Source organism: Echeneis naucrates, chromosome 22, assembly GCF_900963305.1.
Source record: "Echeneis naucrates chromosome 22, fEcheNa1.1, whole genome shotgun sequence".
NCBI lineage: Eukaryota > Metazoa > Chordata > Actinopteri > Carangiformes > Echeneidae > Echeneis > Echeneis naucrates.
Window position 1 is genome coordinate 3,116,540 of NC_042532.1, and position 24,562 is coordinate 3,141,101.

Sequence of the window (24,562 nt, forward strand, 5' to 3'; positions counted from 1 at the left end):
TTGTGTTGTCATACGAGAAAACCACGATATAAAAATTTTTATTCCTGTTGTCAAGTGACTCTAGTGGTCGTAAGAGGAACTGTAGGTTTTGTCTTGTCAGTGTGAAAGTGTTTATGCTTGGTCAGTCCAGGACATGATGCATGGTAACTGTTGCTGGTCACCTTTGTCACTATTGCAGCTGATGACTGATGGTTGGTCCGTCAACTCTGTGTGCTCATCTCACTCAAATGAATAGGAAAGTGCGTCCAAACTTTTGACCGGTAGTGTCAGAAGCCTGTATCAAAAAGCTGGATTTCAGTTTAGCGAGGTAGCCTCTGTGTTAACCCTGGCTTTTCAGCCTCACAAGGGTGGTTAACTTTCCATTGGGATATATTGCCATGGTAACTTATGTGGAATGCCAACCTAAATGGGCACCCCAGTTTTCTTTATTCCATTGGGGTTGGAACTGAAATAATGAGGTTAAAATTGTAAAACAAGAGATTAAAAAAACATAAATTTATGGGACAGACATACAGTAAATCTTGCCAATGTGGAGGGGATTTAATATCCCGGAAGTTTAAACAGTGTTTCTCGCACCATCCTTTGTGGCTTCTGGCAGCTAAAACAGTGTGAGTTTTTGCTTGAATTAATTGATATTTTTCATATTTTCTTGATGTTATAGTTTGCATTTCATTTGTGAAATATGCAGCTCTTTGTATCTTCTCCATGGTCTGACTGATTGCATGCAGCAAATACCACCCCTTTTGTGTGAACACGCACAGATCTAGACAGGAAAACCCTGGGTTCGATTACCGAGTTCAGACCGCTCATTCGGATTGCGATGACTGGGTAAGTGAAGCCAGATAACGAAAAGAGATCCTGTGCATGTTGATCCAGCTTTATGATACAGGCCCCACATGTTTGTGGGATTTCTACAGATGTTCAGGCATTTTGTTCTGGAAACTCACTGCAACAGTTTGAGCTACTGGAATAAAGTTAATGAAACGTGTACAAATAGCTGTGAATAATTGAAACAGTTTGACAGGGAATTATTTTTAAGTATGAAGACAACGCTGAGCTGAGCCTCTATTAATTATGACTCACTCATATCTACACATGAGACACCCCGACAACAAACACATCATACAGTGGATATATGATTAAATAAAAATTCCCCATGCGCAGATGTTGGATTAAACATAATTATCAAAATGAATAAAATGCTCACTGTCACTTAATCTTGCGTTGCTGTGGCCATTAGCCTCTGTGGATGACACATGGACTACACAGGCTGGAGCAGCCAGAAGATAAACACACTCAACTCATGTCAGCTCAGTGAGATGTGAACTGATCAATGTTATCAAAGAGCAAAAGAGATAATTACATTTCACTGAGAATAAGAGTTGGCTCAGTTTGTCATCTAAGGAATATTTCAGTCACATTTGAGCTTTCCAAATGTGGAGCATGCCAGGTTTCTAACACCACCAGAGCTCGTTAATTAAATGAGGTGAAAAAAGGCTTCATTTCCTGAAGCCTCTAATTAAGGATAATATCCCAGCTGTTTTCTCACGATAACGACAACAGCCGTCTGCACTGCAATCTGCTGATTCATGAGAGCAGGTCTGTCCACCACCTTCAGCGCTGCCACAACCACTCTGTGACTGCACTCATCATCAAGAGTTAATACAGATTAATAGGGAGAGGTATGTTCACAAAGAGAACATGGTGCACAGACATCAGGCCTCAGTCTATCTCTGTCTGCGGCCGGGCCATGAGATCAGCAGAGTCTGGTCCCTGCCCTGGGCCCTGCCCTGGGCCCTGCCCTCCTCAGAACAGCTGCCATGGTTAAATAGTCTCTGACTTCGAGCCAAGTGTGGCCCAGATCAGTAAAAACTCTCTGCTGTGATGCCCAGGGTAAATCACACACGTCCACACGCACAGCTGCTCTCACACACAGAGTTGTTATAGGTCACTTTTGAGAACATTTCACAGACTAACATATATATTTCCTGTGATTTCCAACAGACATGGTCCTGTGACTGTCCCAACAGTCTCAGGAAATGACAAATGCTTGTCCCAAACTTTAAACCTCAGCTCTTAACCTGTTTTTTAAGTCTGGCACTGTCCCCTGAAATAGCATATGACACACACACATGCTCACAAAACTCTAATTATAAATATAGGTCAAATGAGGATCTCCTGACCCAAGGCAGGCATCGTGGCCATACTTCATTCTGACAACAGCTTCCGTTAGGCTTCCTCCTGTGAGTCTGTTGGACATGGTCCTCTACAGTGTCTTAGCAGGTCCAAGTATAGAATAAAAGCAAATAAGTCATAATTAGAGTGACTTGAAAAAGGACACAAATAATAGGTTTTATATTACAAAGGATGTAAATGCTTTTATCAACCAGGTTGCATAATTTCAAACCCTCACAAGACCTGTATCCATATAATAATGTTAACACCAACACTAATAAACATGGGCATTTTTACCACATTGACTTTTTACCCATGTAAAAATCACTACCAGGCCACAAAAAGAAAAGGGATCAGGCACATGTCATACTGTGAAAACATTACTGTTAGAACAATTCTCACATTACTGTGCGTGTAGAACCAACAATATGTCATCACACATCAGCATAGTTTCCTTGGTTGGTTTGTATTTGGTGCATTTAGTCTGTCGATGGTCCCTTGCCGCTGATTCATACCTGCAGGTACAAACCAGGATTATTTCTCAAGCATGTTATGATGAAAACAAGGATCTACACTTCCAGTCAAAAGTTTACTGGTATTGTAGCTTGAGAAAGGAATCCTTCATGTTGTTACATCTCAGATATGATTCATTTAACCAGGAAGTTTAAAAAGTAAATAAAAAACTACATAATCTAGTGAAATCAAGAAAGTCTAAGTTTTTCTGTCACAAAATGTAAAAATTATGTAATTGTAACAGTGAATGTTTCAAACGATCACTGTATTGATACATTTTTTCTTTATCTGGCATGGCAGACACACTTCCATATCTACCAAATGATGTGAGTCTAATTGTGATGTGGATCATGTTATGTACAATGAAATGTAAAGAAAAGCAAATTCAGATGGATAAAATGAACGACCTTTACTAATTATTCCCACATCTGCTGTGTTCCCAGTTTAATGCTAATACTACATCTAGACACAGAGTCAGTTTTCTACTTCATTCATTGCTAAACAGGATTAAATGATCGTTGGACATATCAGTGAACACAGCATCTCAGCCTTGAGACCCTGAGTGGGTGTTTCCCATGGCACTGGCTGACTGACAACTGAGAGCTGGCGTTGCTAGGAGACAGTGGATGGACTTGTGTGTTGACTTCCTGACTGGAAAAACTGATGCTGTGAGCAATATAACGGTGTCCCACTTCGGGAGGACATGATCAATGACGGTGTGGCTCTTTTTAGCCACCATAGACCCTAAAGGTCCACTTTGCATTAGCAACTGTTCCTGCCCTTGCTGGTGCACAAAGACCAACTCCTTTTTTCTAGAAACCTTAGCAATATGGAACTTTTTTTCTTTTAAACAAAGAAGGTTTTTGAAGGTTTGAAAAGTTTGAGAATACTGTTGTAACAGTTGCTACTGAAACCCAATATTTACATTTCATTTTCAGCACATACACAATGAATCTTAGTATGGGTTGGACCATGAAGGATACACCTGAATCTTTCATTACGTCAAGGTCGCATCTGAAGAAGCCTATAAAATGGGACAATCAACTCACACCACTACGACTAGTGGTCTATGGGGGATCAAAGGCACAGAATGAAATATATGAATGTATCTTTAAATAATTACTTAAATGTGTCATTAATTTATTAAAATGGGAATTAAATACATAAATGTGTTATTGAATGTGTCCTAAATTAATTAAAATGCCAGTTCATTTAATGAAAAAACATATATACATATACATATACATTTACATATAAAAACATATGTATTTCACTGTTTAATGAATTATTTCATGGTCCTGTTGCAGTGCTTCATGAATTAATTTTATCTAACACGAACCGAGTCTAATCAATTGCTTTGGTGAAACCTGGAAGTCTTTCAAAACATTGCAGCTACGCACAATGTGCTTCAACTTTCTCGGGAGTTGGTGAAAGACATTTTAGACCTTGCAGAGTATGTGGAAGTGGTCCCTGCTAACCCAGAGCATGCAGCGAAAAGCAGGGGAATTTATTGAAGTTGTTGGCATATATTTTCCTCTAAAGTGCAGCTTTAGAGGAGAGGGTAAATAAATAAAATATAACAGCAGGAAATAAAGCCTTTGTCTGAATAGTTTGTCTCATTGAAAAATCAAGGTCATACTTAAAAACCAGGACTACACACAATGTTTAGTAAAAAGATCAATTGTTAGGATTTTACATATTCAAGTTAACTTTTAATTTCATGCAACAGAGGTGCAGCAGTTTCAGTTGTCACAAGAAGGATGAGCTGAGAGAAGACAATGGAACATGTGAAGGTGGTAAATGTTCCACTCTATGAATAATATGTGGTGTTATTTTTTCACCACCATTTTATCAATTTGACCTACGATATGAAATTTTTCAGACTGATTCCAGAGTAATCCATAAACATCATAACAAAGAGAGCATCTTTAAACAACCTCAGTTTAATTAATGTCTACTTTGATAATAGGGGACCTTGGACTTTTTCCATTTTGCAGCTACACAGACTGGACTTGATGTGGAAAAAATAGGCTGTAGTGTCAGCCAGAGCACGCTGGACTCCTTCACGTCAGCATCCAAACACATTCTGCTCTGTCTGGCCACTCCACCCACCCAGTTTATGTGTTGGTGTTTTTATGATAGGTTAACTCTGCGGCAGCACTGGACTGATGTTTATTTCGTTTACACAAATAACAAAGTTAAATCAAGCTGAAAAGAAGTAAGATGCTTCAGATGTCATGCAGTAACTGCAGACAGCTGAGGTAGAAAACAACAGGAGGCTTATCTAAGGACATCTAGTAGATTTATGTTGATTTCAACAGAAACTCTAGCTAGCTAATTAAAATCATTAAAGCCAATGTGTCTAACTCAGATATCACATCTGTTGCTGTATTTACCACTTCACTGTTCTCTCTGATGATCAACTCAATAACTTGTAATTACAGTTACATGTTCACTGACTATAGCTGCTTGGGCTATTCATTTCACAAATTACAATAAGAAAATCATTGAGTCTGTAGTTAAAGCAGGGAAGTAATAATTAGGTTGGTTTTGTGCTTCAGTGGACAGCACTGTTGCCTAGATGGTTCTGGGTTATCCCTCTATATTAGCCCTTTGATGGATGGGCCAGACTGGACGTAACTGGACTCAACTCTCGACTGTTGACATCTATCTGGCCCTGCAGAGATAAGAGGCACAGATGAAGAATGGGGCACCAGATAGTTTTTAGTGTGTCCATCCCTGCAGCGGTCAGAGAAAGACACAAGCAGGTCCTGAAGGATGGTCAGAAACAGAACCAAATGGAAAAGGCAGCCCAGGCACCCCAAAAAACTAGAAGACAGACATAAACCTGGAGGAGTGTAGGGATGCAATACAAGACATCCATGGTCAGTGCAGAGATACAGTTAGGTCCATAAATATTTGGACATTGACACAATTTTCAGCATTTTGGCTTTGTGCACCACCACAATTGATAGAAAGAAGATTTGCTTTAAGTGAAGACTTTCAGTTTTAATTTGAGAGTATTAACATCCAAATCAGTTGGACAGTTTAGGAACTACAACACACATTATATGCACCTTTTTAGGGGACCAACAGTAATTGGACAATTGGCTACTCAGCTATTCAATGTCCAGGCTTGCTAATAAAAAGGTCAGAGTTCATTTTGAGTGTGGCATTTGTGTTTGAAATCTGGTGTGGTTAACTCTCAATATGAAGTTCAAAGAACTGTCACTAACAGTGAAGCCAGCCATCAACTGGCTGAAAAATCAAACCAAACCCATCAGACGGATAGTAAAAACATTAGGTGCGGCCAAACCAACTGTTAGGTACACTCGCACTGGTGAGCTCAGCAACACAAAACAACCCAGAAGACCACAGAAGATAGATGACAGAAGAATCGTTTCCCCCGACCAACAACACTTCCCAAGAAGTAGGCATATCCACGTCAAAGTCAACAATTAAGAAAAGACTTCAACAGAGTGAATACAGAGTGTTAATTACAAGGTGTAAAACATTAGTGTTTTAGAGTTCAGTTCTAAAACTCCATCTCACAGACAGATGAGACAAAGATCAACTTGTTCCAGAATGATGGGACGAAAAGAGTATAATGAGAAAGGAAGGAACTGTCAAGACCCTCATCAGTGAAGCATAGCGGTGGAAGTGTAATGGTGTGTGTATGCACAGCTGTCAATGGAACTGGTTGTCTTATATTCCATGGCGATGTAACTGCTGACAAAAGCAATTGGATGAATTCAGAAGGGTTTCAAGCAATATAACCTCCTCATATTCAGCAAAATGCATCAGAACATAATGGACGGCACTTCAGGATGCAGATGGACAGTCACATGGGGCAGAAGAAGTGGCCAGTGGTCAATCACCTGACCTGAATCCAACTGAGCATGCATTTCACTTGCTGTAGACAAAACTGAAGGGGGAAAACACCAAGAACTAGCTTTAACGGCAGACGGCCACAGTATAGGCATGGCAGAGCATCACCAAGATGAAAATCTGTGTCTGGTGATGTCTAGGGGATCATGACTTCAGGCTGTCATGTAAAGGATTTGCGATTAAGTCTTATTATATATATATTATAATATATTATATTATTATGACTTTTTCCAATTACTTTTGGTCCCTAAAAAAGGTGGAGGGAACATATAAGATGTGATGTAATTCCTACGCCATACACCTGATTTGGACGCAAACATACTCAAAGCTGAAAGTCTGTAGTGAAAGCACATCTTGACTGTTTTATCTCAAATCCATTGTAGGGCTGTACAGAAGCAAACAGTGGAAAACTGTGCCAATATCCAAATATTTATGGATCTGACTGTAAATACTCATGGTGTCCCAGACACATGGGTCTCCTAATGGGGAAGCTTTAGAGAAACAACCTTTTTGTACAATGGACTGGGATAACAAAACACAAAAAAAGGGCATAATATATAATTTAACTATTAAGTTTTGGACCAAGACAAATTGTCGTAAATTGTGGATATTCGCAACCACAGGAGGTGTAGAACAGCAGGTAACACTGATCAAAGCCTCAGGGAGCTCAATCCCCAACAACAGATCAGAGTTGAAAGTTTTTGCAGTCATGATATCTGCAAAGATCATGAGATCAAACTTATCCCACTACCCAGAATGCACGGAAGAAACAAGCTGTCAAGTATGCAAATGGTGGAGACACACAGCCTCATGTTTTCATCTTATTTAAACCTGCTCAGAGGAAACAGCATCACTATGGGCCTCACATGTTTAGGAATGTGTTGCAACTGCTGATCCTACATGGATGTTCAACATGAAATCAAAAAAGTCACAAGGACGGAATGTCCTGATGACCGAATTATCAACCAACCTAACGCATGGTCATAAAGAGACATGTCAATCATCTGACTGCATATCGCTTCCCCATTTATTTTCTTTCTCCACTTTCTCTATCAAATAAAGGCATGAAAAGTGCCCTAAAACAACTTAAGAGAACTAGAAATGCACAGAATTTAGTAAAAAGGAAGTGAAATGTCATTCAATTGCCGATCTTCTTCTGTTTGTTTATTTTGTTTGAAGAGTGACATTTTCAAGTGACAGAGACACAGGTACCTTTAAAATCACTCAAGGAGACATTTTTTGTGTCCAGCTGCTATTCAAATTTCCTCCATCCCATGTTATTGTTGACTAACAACCCCTGGATTTTCTGCCGACTGACAAAATAAGTACAGTTGTGAACGAGTTACATTCCGAACTGCCGAGCACATCTTGGTGCTAATGCAAGTACAGAGAATTGTGATGCCGGGAGAGGCATAGGCAACGGTGCCGCACTCTGTAGTTAGCAAAAAGATCCGTACTAGGAAGAAGTGGTGCACAGAACAAAACTCACAGTCGCCAAGTTGAGTAAACACAATTTTAACTTGTGTACTCTTGTCTGTTTGTCTTTGAATGTTAAAACGAATGTTCGTAAGTAGATTAGTGACTGTAATTTGACAGCGTCACCTCAGGCTCTTGGAAATGAGTCATAGTTTTCTGACACTAAATAGACCGTGTGAAACAAAAATATATGACTCAACTGTAAAAAAAAAAATCACTAAGGCCCCTCTGATACTGTACAACCTATAGACATGCCTTCTGTAATACTACCACTAAGGCGGTATGTGTACTGAACCCCAGTTGTAGTGGTTAAAATTATTAACATTGAGACTGGCAGACCTATCACCACCCATCCATCATGACTTCTAAAACTACAAATCTACAATTTAATTTATGATAGTGAATCCTGCAAATCTATTGACTGAATACAACTTTACTGACAACAGGCAAACATGACAGAATAGATTCTAAAAGACTTATTACTATATCAAGGGGTCAGGGATGTTTCTTTTAAGCTCAGTGGTGGCTGTGTCTGCTGCATGCCACTGGCTCATAGTTTGTTTTTGGAGGGATTTGAAGAATGAGAAGCACAGCAGCGACTACAGTCAGGTGGCATGGGCAGCTGAGCAAATACTTCCTGTACTGTCAATTCATGTGTCCTGCTAACCCGTGCAAACTCCTTGGACTGCTACATGTTGGCTTACACTGAGGTTTAATAGGCTGAATGTGCAGCACAAGCCATTTGTTTCTAAATTAGGTAGAAAAGGCAGAGTTTAGAAGGGAAGATAATGAGGGCGGGCAGCACAGAGGAATCGTGGTTAATGTTTTTGCCTCACAAGGTTGTGAGTTGGGTTCCCGGCCTGTGGCCTTTCTGTGCAGAGTTTGCATGCTCTCCCTGTGCCTGTGTGGGTTTCCTCCTAATTGGCCCCACAGCCCCTGCGACCAGAAAATGGATACATTGTAGAAGATGAATGAATAATGAGGGTGGTTGAAAATCAGGTTAGCAACATGTTTAATACAGCATATCGATTATTAGCTGTTTCTATTACTTTCCAACACAAATGATTTCATGGTACAGTTACAGTAACTTATTGATTTATTGATTATTGTCCAACATATACAGTTTGATGTTTTTTTGTTTTGTTTTTTCCTCTGTCACTCTCTCTGTCGGCACTTGTCTTGGATGATTAATTTGGCCACCGATTTTATGCTAGATGCACTTCCTGTCACAACCCTACCCATTTATCCAGACTTTGGACCACTACAAGCCCACTACTGGTTTGCATTATGGCTGGGGTTTGAACCCAGGGCATCTGCCTTCAAAGCATGCAGCCCTACCACTGAACTACATTCTCTACGAATACGTTGCTTTATTGGCATGAACAACATTTTGCCAGTGAGTGTGGCCCTGGAGATGCCTTCTGTAGCAGGACAAACTAATGCAGAGGCTTTTAGGACTTGCAGGTATGTTTGTGTGCATGTCTGTAGACAGTTCCTGTCTCCGCCATGGCATCACAAACTGCCACACACAGACACAAAACTCTGTGGTTTGACCCAGGAAGTCAGGATGACTGAATATTTTTGATGGTGTGAAAATGCTCTCTAGTCCTCTTTCATATTGATTACATTGATTACGCTGATAAACACTGAGAAGCTTCTCTCTGGGCATCTCAACATCTCACATGAATTCTCTTTCAGGTTCTGACAGGGAACTCTCAGGAGCTCTGACCCACAGACTCACACAGATCTGGATTAGGAACCCATTATCCTCCCAGCTGCAGTGATTATTAAAAAGAGACCAGTGCAGCGCTTCACATTCAGCTCTGCACCACTATTATATCCAGCCTGCCAATTCAACTAGCCAGCACAATTCACATAGAAAAGGACAGTGATTTTAGCCATTCTAATGACCACAGCCTTGTGCCACCCCTGACACCTCTCAGAGATCTTCATCAAGGTTAACCACAACGACACACAGGTCAGCACACTGAACCGATCTGATCAAAATATTTGTGCCCCATAATCACATTGATTCACTATGAGTGCAATTCAGTAAATTGTATTATCATGTTTTACTGCTTTGTCTTTGTCTGCTAAGTTGTTCCCACTAACTCAGGGCTCAGAAAAATGAGAATGCAGCTGTTTCTTGGAGAGAGCACACCTGGAAAGGATTCACTCGTGATGCTGAGGCAGTGACATGGAAAAAAGTGGGACAACTTTGGTGTTTGACTTCTTTGATGTGTTCAGTCAGTGACTATTTCACAAAAGTCAATGTATAAAATTAACATATCAGATTTTTGCATGATAAAATACTAAAATGTTTTGCTTGTTTGGCTTTTGTTTGTGTGTGTGTTGCCTGGAGCAGCACTAAAGCAAGCCTTGTTTCTCACTCTGTCACAGTCTGGGGATTATTGCTCCATCTCACCAACTTTATGTTCTGTGTTCCTTGAACTTGTTGTTAACCTTTTTTTTCCTGTGCCCTTGGCCCAAATCTTTTCGTTTTGGTTGTTTGGGTTTTTGTTTGTTTGCCCTTGTTTGCCTCTGCCTCCATCAGCCTGCCTGCAGTAGCCCCCCTCTCACACATTCTCCACTAAGTCCCCATTGCAAAGCTGCCAGATCACAATGAAGAACTCACATTTTTTCCAGTCTATATGTATTCTTCTTTGTGGGTACATTAAAAACTGACTGAAAACCTCAAAGTGTATCACTTTCCCTGCAAATAAAATGTTTCACTTTGATGTGTTTGATGTGAACTTACAACTGAATTCTATCCATTAATCCGAATCACCAGGTTTTTCATATTAATTCCAGTTAGATGTTGTGATGAAAGTTTTATATCATCACCTTTTGAGTTGTTAGGCAACCTTTTTGAACCAGCTCTTGTGGAGCATCATAATCCTTCATCTGGAGTCATTGTGTGTCAGACCCTTTAGCTGCTCCACATGTGTACCTGACTAACCACACAAATTTACACAGAATACATTTGGATATGACGTAATTATTCCACTGCCTGCATTCTAAATAAAAATGACTAGAGGCAAGACTGGAGGGAATAAACGCAGTGAAGAAAAATTTGCTTCCTGACAGGGATGGAAGATTGGGAAATGTGGGCCTTTTGACCTTTTTGTGTTTCATTTCCTGTGCCCCTGATTTCTGATTTATTCTCGTACACTATTCAAATATATATTGCAGACAGCAAATGATGAAGATTTATTTCATGACAAAAGGTGCAGGACACAAATTTGAGAGCACCACACACTGCTGTCTGGTGGTCCTTCCTTATGTCCTTCAGTAACCTTGATGTGTGTTTATGTACAAATATCTGTGTTGACTGATGGATATGTTTATTCTGATAGGAACTGTAGAGCCACAGTAACTTCTCAGTCTCAGCAGAGAACCAGAGAGCTCATTATGAGAGCTCATTATGGCCAAGTACAGATTATCCATACTGGCACTCTGTTCAGACATATTCTTTCTAGATCCAGTGTCAATCCTCCGTGACTTCACCCATTGGTTTTTGAGCTGCTGTTTTGAAGACTTCAGTTCGTAATTTGATTATTGGTAATCTTGGTTTTTTTAAACCAGAAGAAACCATGTTTTGAAGGAATGTTGAAACTGAGGGGGAGCCAGGGATCTTGCTGAGAACCTTCTGTAACGTTCTGTCCTTTGCTTAAATTGTATTTGTGTGTGTGTGCAATTATGGTATTTAATTGTTGCTGGCTGTGCAACTAATTGCCCTTCGCAGGTAATAAACATTACCTTGATCCTTGTGAATCAGTACATCTGCAAGGGAAAAACAACTGAACTGTGAAAACTGTGTCCTCATTAAAGAAAGAGCATTGTCCCAAAATGTCATGCCTCTAACTGATTCCTAGCAAATGAACATACAAACCACTTTCAGTTAAAGTAGTAGGGTACTGGACTAATTACTGTGTCCATGTGTATCTTTTAGATCATAAACAAGGGAAAGCGTTTCCTTGTTGGTTGGAATATTAGATTTGTGTGTATCTGGCATTACTACAGATTAAAGTCACAGTGAATGCCTGTGGCACCTGAGCAGCAGTTAGCATAGCATAGGATCATAATCCACTCCCATTGGTCCACAGGAATATTACACAGCAGTTCTATGTTTTCATCTTCATAAGACACATGAACTGTGACCAAGGAATAACTTTACCATGACTTCTCTTCTTCTAGCATGTAGGAGGTCACCAGCATTTGCGATGTAGCAGTCACCTTGAGTGATTCCCACGAGAGCTGTAATTGAGCCTGCATGCCGTAGTGTTGTGTTCAGTGTCTCACCCATAGATGCAGGAGATGTCGATGACCACGTCAATCATGTCGCAGCACAATTCATAGGTCTGCATGTCAACAGGGCTGCTGTCTGTGGCAATGTAAATCTTACTGACCACATCGAACAGGAAAGCCTTTTCAATACCAGAATTCTGCGAATACAGAAGAGACCCTCAATGTTACTATGACAACCTCAGATTACACATGTAAGGGCTAAGGATACATAGATCAGTGGCATGCTGTCACGGCAAGCAAGACAGTGTCAGACCAGCTAAAGCTAAAAATAGACATCAATGAGAACTCCTAAGTCTCAATACAGAGCACTTATTACATTGCAGCATCTTGCACAAATGTGTGTACAGACTAAACTTGCACATTTGGTATCACTATAAGAGACAGCAGTAGCAAGTATATTAGCTAACTACACAGATTTGTCATCCTTGTGCAAGAGTGCTGTAAGTTTTAGAGATTTGAGACAAAACAGGGGGAGTAACTCCCCTGAGCCAGTAAAGATTAACAACACTGCAGCTGGAAAGTACAGCACTTTGCATGGCCACTGTGTCATTGTCAGTCATTGATAAATATATTGCACACTACTGTTGCACCCTGTGTTTATTCTAAAGAGAAGGAACCTATAAACTGCTGACACAGATGGAACCAAAGCAGGAGAAACAGAAAGCTCCTACATGTTGTCACCCAACACTGTGTTCTACTTGTATCGCTTTGATTGAGGGACTCCTACAGGTGTTTAACATTTAAGCTTCAGCTTTTATTACAGATTCAAACTCAGTTCAAACCCTTTGACAAAGACATTCAACATAAAGAGAAACACAGACTGTAATGTGATTGTAATTAATTTCAGCTAATAGAGTTTGACTCTAAATCCTAAATACCAGCTTCTCTCAAGGGACAGCTGCTTCTGCAGACAACACAAACAGTAATGTCCGAAAAATATCAGAAAGCAACATTTGATCATTAGACAAGCAATTGCCTTGACAATTTATAAAAAACATAATCTGTATTACTGTAAAGGAGGTAATCCTAAAATCTCTGGTAGACCCTGAGATAAGGTCAATACTTCAGATGACGGTTTGAAGTTCTGGGTGTTACTGCAGTCCAACCAGCTAAATAAACAAGCCAGTGCTGACCGACTCAGAGGCCACATCTTCATGTTTACTTCTGCTGTAGAGTTGGACATTTTGTTGCACAACAGTGACTATGGGACTGACCGTCTGTTGGACACAGACGGGTTTGGGCAATTTAGTGCCAGCTTCATGTTTTAACCTTGGAGAATGATGCTCTCTCCCGATTTCCCAACTACTCCTATTCATTTGAATGAGAAAGTGACTTTTTGACTTTTGACTAGTAGTGTACATACTGAACCGTGACTTTAGTGTACCGTTACAGCCCTAGTGTTTATTACTGTGTACATGTTCACCCTGACACCACCTCTACACTGATTGGTGAATGAGTAAACTCTTGTTTGGATGGTGGTTTTGCAGCGGCTCTGGTCTTCCCTGGGAGTGGGGAAGGAGTAGCTCCCCCATGGTCCAAGCAGACAGACATATACTCAGTTGTTAGAGCTGACTGGTTCATATCTGAATGTGCAGACTTTCACCTCGACTAACATCAGCTTCCCTCAGCTGCTGGAGATAAAATCAGACAGCTGACACTGATCTCCCTGCACACCAATGAAAGTCACTAATGTATGTAAGTGACTCAGATGTTTCATGAATTTGTGTCATTGTAATGATTACTTTCATTGATTGGTATCAAATTCAGCTTAACCTGAATCATTTTAGCTCAGGTGTGAAACTCTCTGAAGCCCAAATAACTGTCTTAAAAGCATCTGAACTCTGCAGCAGTGTGATGTCAAGACGTTACTATGCAACTGAACTGAACACTGCTAATGGCTGCTGTCAGAGCCAAATGGGGTGTATGCTTCAGAGCCTTGGCCGTCATTTGCTTGTACACCCAAACTGAATGGGAAGTGAATCTTCTTAGTCTGAGTTTAAAGAGAAGTTGGTCTTGGTCTATTGTGTTGATAGAAAACAGACAAAAATGTGTGAAATCAGATACTTTGTGCAGCAGAGGGTTATGAGTTGAAAAAAATTACTCATGAAAAACTCATGATGATAACAAACTTCACACAATTTCTAGGACCAGAATAGTGCGTCAGGTGTGAGAAACTACCATAATTCACTGTGTTAAACTTTCCTTCCACTGAGGACATCTATATCTTTAGGTGCAGGAGCAGTGGAGGCATACCGGGACTTCAACCACCTTGGCCATGGACTGTTTGACCCCCTCCACTCAGGCAAGAGGCTGCAGTGCATCAACTAGGCTAAAATACTAATTCTACCCAGAGGTTTTTTTTTGTTTTGTTTTTTCAGTTTTGCTTTGTGGGTTACAATTAAGTTAAGTACAAATGTTTTGAGTGACTTTTATAATTGGCTCTCACTGTTTTCTGAGTGATCCAATAAAAATATAGCAGATTTCAGGTAAACACAATCTAATTCCTGCAAGGTTAGATGGTGGGTATAATTATACAATTTTCACACTATGCACTGTAACATGAAGGACCTGGTGGCATCAGAGACTTGTTAGTATTTTATAATAATAAAATCTGAAAATAAATATATAAAGAAATATTATAAACATAAGCTTTAGTTTTCTCACACATTCATGTCTTTTAGGCATTGCAATAACATTTTACACATTTTTCTTCATTTACACCATTCATTCATTCAACTGCTTATCCGTTTCCGTTTTCTGGGAGGAGCTGGAGCCAATCCCAGCTCACTCTGGTTGAGGGCGGGGTACATCCTGGGCAAGTCACCAGTCCATCACGGGGCCAACACACAGAGACAGACAGGGACCAACAACCACTCACACTCACACTCAGACCTACGGACAATTTGGAGTTACAAATTACCCCAATTAACCCAGAGAACATGCAAACTCCGCACAAAAAGGCCCCAGGCCTGGGAACCGAACCTGAAACCTTCTTATTGTGGGACAACAGTGCTAACAACGCCACATTTAATCCCCAATATGTATTATGTATCACTGCCATCTAGTGCCTTAGCTGTAAAGTACAGGATAACATAGATACATGTTACACAGTAATATACTTCATTTCATTAACATGTGGAGGACATACAGATGGAAACAATCCATAGACATTCAGTGACTCCTGTTCATTCAGCAGCACAACTGTGGGGGTTAGGGTTAGGTCTGCATTTACTTACTGATATGAAGATGTTGAGCAGGTTCTCTAGTGTGGGGAGCTGAGGGATGAGCTTCTGGACCACTTTACTGAAAGCCTCAAAGATTGAGTGGTCGTATATGCTGGTCAAATAGAAGCTGCAGGGGACAGAGAGAAGACATTAATTAATTATTTTTTCTCTTTCACAACACAATTCTTTCTGAAACCTTACTCACAAACTCTAACAAAAAGCTATTTGTGTATGTATTGATCAATATATTTATAATATATGTAAATATATTTATATCAAAATATTTATTTCTGTGTTTCTTTTTCTGTATGTTCATTAGGTGGGCAGGCCTAAAGCATCGGTCTCAAGCCTGATTGGTTACAACATGCATCTTTCTACTATAAGTACATGAATAGATAAGCAAATACATTAATTCATTCATCTTCTACCGCTTATCCATTTCCAGGTCGCAGTGGGTGCTGGAGTCAATCCCAGCTCACACTGGGTGAGGGCGGGGTACACTCTAAATGTGTCGCCACTCCATCACAGGGCCAACACACAGAGACAGACAGAGACAAACAACCACTCACACTCAGACAGTAGGAGGAAACTGGAGTACCTGGAGGGAACCTGCAAAGGCATGGGGAGATAATGCAAACACCGCAAAGAAAGGCCCCAGGCCTGAGAACCAAACCTTTCTTGTCTTGGGGCAACAACACTAACCACTATGCCGCCATGCTGTCCTGTCTGTTAAATGTTTTGAGTCAAACTAAAGCTTTGAGCATTTTGTTCTCTCCATAATGCATCATAAAAATAACACTGATTTCAATCACTTTTTATCAACACACCCATGGGTGCTCAGATTGGCAACAATCCAGTTTCTACCGTGTTAGTTTTTTAACATGAGTTGCTGAGTTGTTTCTGTCGGTGTAATTTATATGATAATTCACTCTGAATGATTCATGCTTAAGGTTTGATTGGATTTGTGATGCATCAAATGTGTTTATTTTAAAGGGACTGGGCTGTGCTGCTCTACTCTGATTGATGGAGTGGGCTGACTCATAACCATCTGACTGATGAATGAGTTTGTGTGTCTCCAGACTAAGCGCACTGTTAGATCGTAACTCTAATTTGAGCTTGATGGAGATCACTGATGATGTGATGATATTGAATGGTGCTTGTGCCAGTCTCCATTATTGTGAAACTATGGAAAGTCTCTGTAGCTGCAGGTGAAGCTGACCTCAGGTGGATTCTTTCCAGCCCTGCATCCGCAAGGTCATCTCGGGCTCGTTTCTGAATGTCCCTCTGCTTCTCGATCTTGTGGTCGTCTGAAAGCCCATCCACTTTGTGAATGAACACCTCAAAGTTGATGTCCGGATTGACTTTGTAGGCCCGGGTCACTGTGAGGTGTAGTCTGCTCAGAGCCTCCACATAGTCGTCCTGACAGGAGAAGAGTGGCACAGCGTCAACCCATACTAGACCATAAAGCGTTACCAAGAAGTGCAGCATTTTACATCCACCATGCTGTGTAAATCTGCATGTATAGAAGTTTCTGCACTGACTGAAAAAAGGAACATCATCTCCTCTTGGTTGTCTCCTCCACCAACAAGACAAGCATCAGAAAATTAAGTCAGGTTGTAGCATTGAAAAGAACATTAAGATGTCAAATTGAACTAAACCTTTGAACTCTACCTTTCACTGAATGAATTTGTTATTTGCAACTAGGGCTGAAGTATATGCAAAAACAATCATGTCACAACTGGGTTTTAGTTGACCTGATGCTTTTTGTACATGTACACATTAAAATGATGACACTAACGATGCATGACAATATCCTAACAAATTTCATCTCTATGCAGCTCCTGCAATTTGGACATTGTGCTTGGCCGTGTCAATTTTTTTAAATATTTCAGTTAATTGTGCAGTCTTTGTAAGGCATGTTTTGTAAGGCTACAGTTGCATGGAACATGGACAACAAATTAAAATAAACTACTGTATTTCTAGCCTCTGTACATTTTGCACACGTCTAGTATATTTTTATCATATTGATTTAATTTCATGTCACGCATCTGCCTTTATCTGGAAAGGTTTTCCCCCAGGCTTTTAGTTTGTACTGTGACTTTTCAAATGAGGAAGACATTAAGCTGTCAAACTGCATTACAAGAAACGCTTCACAGTGAGAGTGTATTACTTTGATTAATTTTAACAGAGCTTTTAATGGCTGACAGGTTTTTCAAATCAGATGAGTGAAAGCCTGATCTATTTTGTTTGTGGATAAAAAAAAAAATTAAGAAAAACTGATTAAAGTACTCCATCTTTTCAAAATTCAAAAGGCAGAATTGGCAGAATTCTTCAGGGCAGGGTTCCTTGAGGGGGTTCTTTGGGATCTTTTCACTATTTTCACCATAAATCCATCCATATGTAACATAGTGGGAGAATTTGTGTATTTTTCCTTTTGATGTTGAATTGTTCTGAGTTTGCGGACTGAATTGTATCAGCGTACTGTGACCTTATGGCCACTGTGCTAACTAGTGAACCTCTGAATTAAAATCTGTTCCTACAGCTGAAACAAACAACTGTCTCTGCAGTGGTGCCTCTTCTGCAGGACCAGGAGAAATCCTTAAAGACTTCAGGCTTTATGGTCTGACCTGTGAATCAATGACGAAGATCAGTGCTCCAGTGCCTCTGAAGATCATCTCATAGTCGAAGGTGGGATCGAAGAAGTCGATCTGCCCGGGGAAGTCCCAGATCTGGAAGCTAACAAAGGAGCTGCTGGAGACATCCTCCCTGCAGATCTTATTGGTGCTCTCCAAGAAAAGGGTCTCATTGGGGGACATCTTGTGAAAAACCACCTTTTGGATGGAGGACTTTCCACTCCTCCGCAGACCCATCAACAGGATACGAGGCTTGACCTCTCCACTCAGTGAATGACTGAAGCCCAACACTACACAACAGTAAGAGAGACACAGTAAATCAGGTCAGGTAAATGTAAACCAGCACTATTCGGGACAGGAGCTTGCATTATATGATATCATTAGATGGCAGAGTAATGTTTTGGTAGCAATATTCAGGGTAGTGAAATACTGAAAAATGCTCTGTTGTCCACCATTTCTCTGTACATCTACACCAACTCCATAGGGCACATAAACTTTTCATCGATATATCTTTATAATAAAGGAGGCAGAGGAATATTTAAACTGAGCAGAAGGAGAGGAAAGAAGTGAGCAGAACAATATGTAGTCAATACAAAAGCTGCAGGAAAATGAGACTTGAATTGAATTGAATGCAACACAGCAATCAAAATTGTGTCCACTGAAACACTGAAGGAAAGTTATTACACTATGTGCTGAGTTTACATTGAGACATAAGCAGTTACTGTAAAAACAAGGTGTGGTACTTGAAGGCTGTATTTGTATTTATAAACTAAAGTGCGGTCAAGTTAATTCTTCATATGTAAAAACCTGATTCTGATTATCATCAGTTTGGTTGATTAATCTTCAGCCCATGTCTTCAGCTGATGCCTCCACCACCCTCATAGGGATATCGGGCATGGCAAATTAGTTTTGGCTTTTAATTCAGTTGAGATTTTTTGGTTTTACAATAAAAAGTAATCATTGATCTGATGATGGAATAATCTTGAAATTGCAACATACATGTGATCCTGGTAAGACCTGCTGCTAAAATAAATCTAGAGGATAAAAAAGCTGAGTTCCAGGTGTTGCTTTGAGAAGATTCATTAGAAAGAAGATGCAGCACACTGCTGTTGCCATGGTTACCCTGTGTTTTGGGTGGCGTCACCAAGGAGAAGGGAATGAATAGTCCTCAGCAGAGAGTTTTATTAATTGGCACTGTGAAGTGGCACATCTGTTGATTTACAGTAGAGCTGCCTCACTCCTGGTAAACTGCCGATGGAGCAGGAGGTAGCTGTAAAGAAAGTCAGCAGAGGGAGGGCCTTCAACATAGACCTCTTTCTGACTGCTTTGGGTTGCAGAGAAAATGCTTTCTTACCAGCAGTTCAATTAATGTGGATTCTGCACTCATGAGCCAATGAGTGCTAAGTTAATCTTGTGCTTAAATACATTAAATGGAGGAGTAATCATAGACTGCATATAAAAGTAGACAGAGTCTGGCTCTGAAAGGTGAAGTCAGTGCTGAAGAGCCTTGAACCTTCATTTTGTCTAATGACCATCGGAGGAGATTTCACTGGATGTGAAAATAAATCAGATCGTATTGAAGTCTATCGAAAAATGTTCCTACTTCTCACTTGATTTATAAGCTCATAAAATGTTTTCCCAATTAGTGCAAGGTCTCAGTCTCTAGTTTGATGTCTTCATTACAACGTGATGGTCCCATTTAGAGGAAAACAGACCATAAAGCAGGAAGTGTGAATTTGACACAGAATCAGTTCTGTCTCCTCTTTAAGGTGTGTTTCTTTTTCCTTTCTTTTTTATAAAAAAAGAAAAAAGAAAAAAGAAAAATAAGAATAATAGCGAACCTGGTGTCGGCAGTGCACACGGTGCACATTGTATAGCACTGATTTACCGGCATATACTAACAAAGTTGTAGCTTTCTGGGCTAATTAAAACTGGTTTAATAGGTTTTCAGAAACAATAAATTAGCTTTCAGTGCAAAACTGTAAGAAAACTTGGAAATAAAGACAAAACTAAACTGTGATAATGTTTATAGTTAAGATGAAGACAAGTGACGGCACGCCCAGTAAATGTAATGCGGTACATGTGACTAAAAGAAGAAGGATAACAATGTGTCCCAATTTAAAAGCCTGACGTCCCAGCCGGAGGACACTGAGGACAGGCGGTCTGAGACACACCAGCTCCCCGCTGTGACCTTCCCCTACCTCCGTCCTCGCAGCCCGGCTCTCCGGCTGAAAACGCCTCCAGCTCGTCCTCGTTGTCGTAATATCCCAGAGCCGGGTCCTCCTCGTCCCCGCTCGGAGCCGAGACCCGCTCCGTCGTCATGCCGGTCTCCCCTCCCGTCGCCCGGGTCTCCGCCGTGGCTCTAGGCCGCCGGTGGTGTCCAGCTTTCTCCGCCGGTGACCTGATATGTGAGAGCCATGCTGGTGAACTTTCACCCCCCCTCCCGGCTCCGGCTCGGTTCACCGCAGACACGGGGGCAGGATCCGGGGTAGGACAACTGCTCTCCCTATCACTCCCAACACACACTTTCTATTTTGCACAATAATACGATAAAAATCAAAGAGTAAAGAAATAACAACAAGAAAAGTGCAAGGTAGCAGCAAGAAACCCCAATTCACAAGATTAAAAACAAGTAACTATGAAGTAGAGAAAAAAATATATACGATAAAAGCATTATTTAACACGGTAGTTTGTGCAGTTTATGGTTTATATAGTAACAACACAATAAATGTATTTATTGGACTGCAATCTAACTTCATCGAAGAAAATTATGCCACATTAATAACACAAGAGGGCCTGAATCACGGAGGTCACTCAGCTCTTGTACAAAAACAGAAATTAAAGGCAGACACAGAGGGACACTAAAGGATTAATTCTCTACTCACATTGTTGACTACTGTAAATTCATGTGCTAATCACCACAGTAGGCAAAGCTTCCAGCTGTCTGCCACTGGATAAACTGCTGCATCTGTGTGTTAGCTAACACCTGGTTGTTGCTGGGACAGGGACTCTCCTGATTGTCCTGGACTGAAAGGCAGGACACTAAGAACATGTGCCAACAGATGTATCTCCTTGCAGCTCAGCTGAAACCCCTTCAGGCCCATTGTCTGAATGTGTATGCGTGATGTGTGGCCTATCTGGTACACATCACACTTTCAAACCAAACACCATAACCACATGTGTGGCCTACTTCTAAATGACCTCAAAGTCATGTGTATTACCAGCAAAGTCATATTGTATTTTCACAAATCATGAGTTACGACTCCATTAAACAGATCCTGATCATTTCTTCAACCAACAGCTCTTACCAGAGCAGCCACCAGGTGGAGACAGACACCATCCAATCACTGTCGAACTGTGGTATTCTTTACTTAACTGTGTTTTTAAAATTCCTACAGTCTGGTTTATTTAACATTTTATGTGCAATCTGTAGATGATTATAATTAGCTTTTTCCTTTTAGCAAGATTTCAATAGAAGATCAAAGGGGGAAATGGTCACTTGGTAAACTGTTAACTTACAGTCATCTGACCACTGACTCAGCTTTAACCAGATTTATATAATAAAGGTTAGAAACCAGTGCTTTGAATTGTGGACATTAAAAGATTGTTCTACTATCCATTTTATAAAATGTTAACCTTAGTAACAATAAGTAACAACAACAACAAAAAAAAAAAACATAAGCAAAAACTGTAGTATGTATGTAGTAGAATAGTATAACTGAAATAAAAAAAAATCTCAGGCTCAGACTAAAAGTGCATCATTCTCATAAATAGCTGACTCTCCATGTGGTGTTAAATTATGAGTGCAAATGCAAACAAGGAGAAAAGAAAAAAAATATGCAGTGGAGTAGAAAGTACAACCTGAAACAAAGGGGTGAACAAAGAAACATTGGATAGGTTGGGCAGTAAATTTATTTAGTTCACTTTCCACTACTGGTAATATAATTACCAACCTGGATTTTAATATGTAGTGCACTGGGTTTGTTAAAGTGTAAACAAGTTAGAAACTAGCTAATATTAGTCTGCTGAAAAGCAACTTAAGAGTTTCTGAAGTGGCTATATCGTATGAATAGACAGTATAGTCAGTGTATTTCCTGCACTAAATTGAGATCAGTGCACTCCCTGTTAAGATAGAAGCTAATCTGAATCTACTGCAGGTACTTCTTCGATGATAGATAAATACCTCACACACGTATCCATAAATGAATTTCACATCTAACAGTTTGGGATCATCAGACCATCAGATTCTCATGTTTGGGAGCAACTATACATGTAACCAGCGGTCATTATATCAAGATTTGACTTTAATTTCAATTCAGGTCTCTGTTTTTTTCTACCCTGTTGTTCCATTGTGTGTCATAAAAGCGTAGATTAAAATGACAACAAGGGCTGATCAGAGATTTCATCCATTTGTCCTGATCCTAATCCTTATGAATGCATTTCAGCTCAAGATTCACCAAAGACTTGTGTGTGTGTGTGTGTGTGTTTGCATATGTTGCGTGCAGGCAGTTCCCCAGTCAGCCATTATATTTCCTGTTCCAGATGAACTGGTCATAAACCTTTGAACACGACAGTGAGCATGAGCAGATGGAGGTTCAGTTGTCTCTCTCTCTCTTTAAGCTGTAGTCCACAGCAAACAGCTGGCATCCTCTCTGCACATGTTTACAGGCTGAGTAGAGAGCCTGCTGTTGATGCAGCAGCATCATCCTCTTACACAATATAAACACAACCAGCAAAACTTGGAAAGGCTTGTCTGCTTGGATTTTACATGGATGCTCCTTTTTTTTCTCAAACAGAAAATAGCACAGGTCTGTTGGCTCCGTGGAGGGAAAGGTAAAACATATTGTACAGCGCTGTTTTTCTCTTACAATCCATAGGTGAAGAAACTGAATCTTTATTTCACGTTCGATTCATGTGGCTATCAACAATGTCATTCTCAGTTATCACAGTGAGAAGATCTTTTCACAACAGCAAACACAACCTTCTCTGAAAGCATTTTTATACATACAAGGGCTGGTTACTATTTGTAACACACATTTAATTACTTTGCTGTTTGCTTTCAGTAATAGTAATTTTAATATGCTTAACTGTCATGAGAAGACTGATATGAAACTTCAACCTTGCCTCAGAACAGATGTGTGCTTGTTTATATGAAGTGGTCTTATGTCTGTTTGTTCAGTTTTGAATAAATCGGGGCTCAGATTTTTGACACAAAAATTTACAGTGATATGAGATTCAACGGGTTTTTTGTAAAAAATGTGACTCTTGGGTATTGATATCTGATGACTTTTGAATATTGTTTTGATCCAGTTTGTGGACAAATATAACCAATAATATTATTTTTTCAAAGTAACTCTCAGACTGACAAATGCTGGTGACCCCAATGTAGACCAAACCTCCCATATCACGGTATATAATTATATTGAGAAAACCAGTACGTGATAAAGATCAGAGAAGAGAATGGAATAAAAGTGACTGATAAGTCTGGGACTCTTAGTGCTGCATGGTCACAAACTTTAGGTTTAAGACCTTTTTTTTATAATGTTTATAATCACCAGCAAGGATTAGTGTGATCTCTGACCCAGAGCGTAATCTGAAATCAGCTCTGCTGCATTGACATGAAATCCTATGTCACTTGGGTCAGATTTGTAACAGTAAAGGACCATGAAACTCAGAGTGTGAAACTAAGCTCAGTGTTAGAGAACAAGTAGAAAGCCAGATTATAATATAGGAAACAAGTTCAAAGCTCCATTTTCACAGACCTGACCACAAAATCAAAATACAAATTTCATATAACTACACAGGTGCAGTCCACAATACAGGAAAAAGGTTTTATCCTCCACTTAGTTACCATCTAGTGCCAGTGAGCATTATATCATGTGTTGGAGCCCTTGGAGGTACAACTTTGGCCTTTGCTTTAATTTTGGTAGTAATTATTTAGTAATTATAGAACGTTAAATAAAACATTTTAATGCTTAGGGAGAAAATGCAAACTCCGGACAGAAAGAGCCCACGACCGGGAATTGAACTAAATCTTCAACCTTCTTGTTGTGCGGCAACTGCGCTAACCACTGTGCCCACTGTGCCAAAATGGGTTCAATGCATTTAATTTCTTTTTTGATTTAATTTTTATTATGTGAACTAGCGATCAAATCTGCATGGTCAGAATGTGAAGTCTGACACCAGTGAAACCTTCGCTTTAACAAATAGGAGCCATAAAAGTCAAAAATATGTTAAAGTTTTCAATTTCTTTTAATTAAAAAAAATAATCAGCACAAGAAGGAACGAATAGAAACAAAACATATTAAACAAAATCTGAGATTCTTGTGCAGGTGCATGTATGTC

At 40.0% G+C, this 24,562-nt stretch overlaps 1 protein-coding gene across 1 annotated transcript in view; it reads right to left on the bottom strand.

Moving 5' to 3' along the window:
- rragd (ras-related GTP binding D) overlaps positions 1-20,626 on the bottom strand; it is a 37,201-nt gene extending 16,575 nt beyond the window's left edge. Inside the window, exons 1-5 of the mRNA XM_029494081.1 lie at positions 20,419-20,626; positions 18,212-18,507; positions 16,804-17,003; positions 15,597-15,711; positions 12,355-12,497 (exon numbers count right to left, since the gene is read on the bottom strand). Of these exons, the coding sequence (XP_029349941.1) occupies positions 12,355-12,497; positions 15,597-15,711; positions 16,804-17,003; positions 18,212-18,507; positions 20,419-20,539 (875 nt within the window). The 5' untranslated portion in view covers positions 20,540-20,626. The remainder of the gene's footprint in view (positions 1-12,354; positions 12,498-15,596; positions 15,712-16,803; positions 17,004-18,211; positions 18,508-20,418) is intronic.
- Between the last annotated feature and the right edge of the window lie 3,936 nt (positions 20,627-24,562).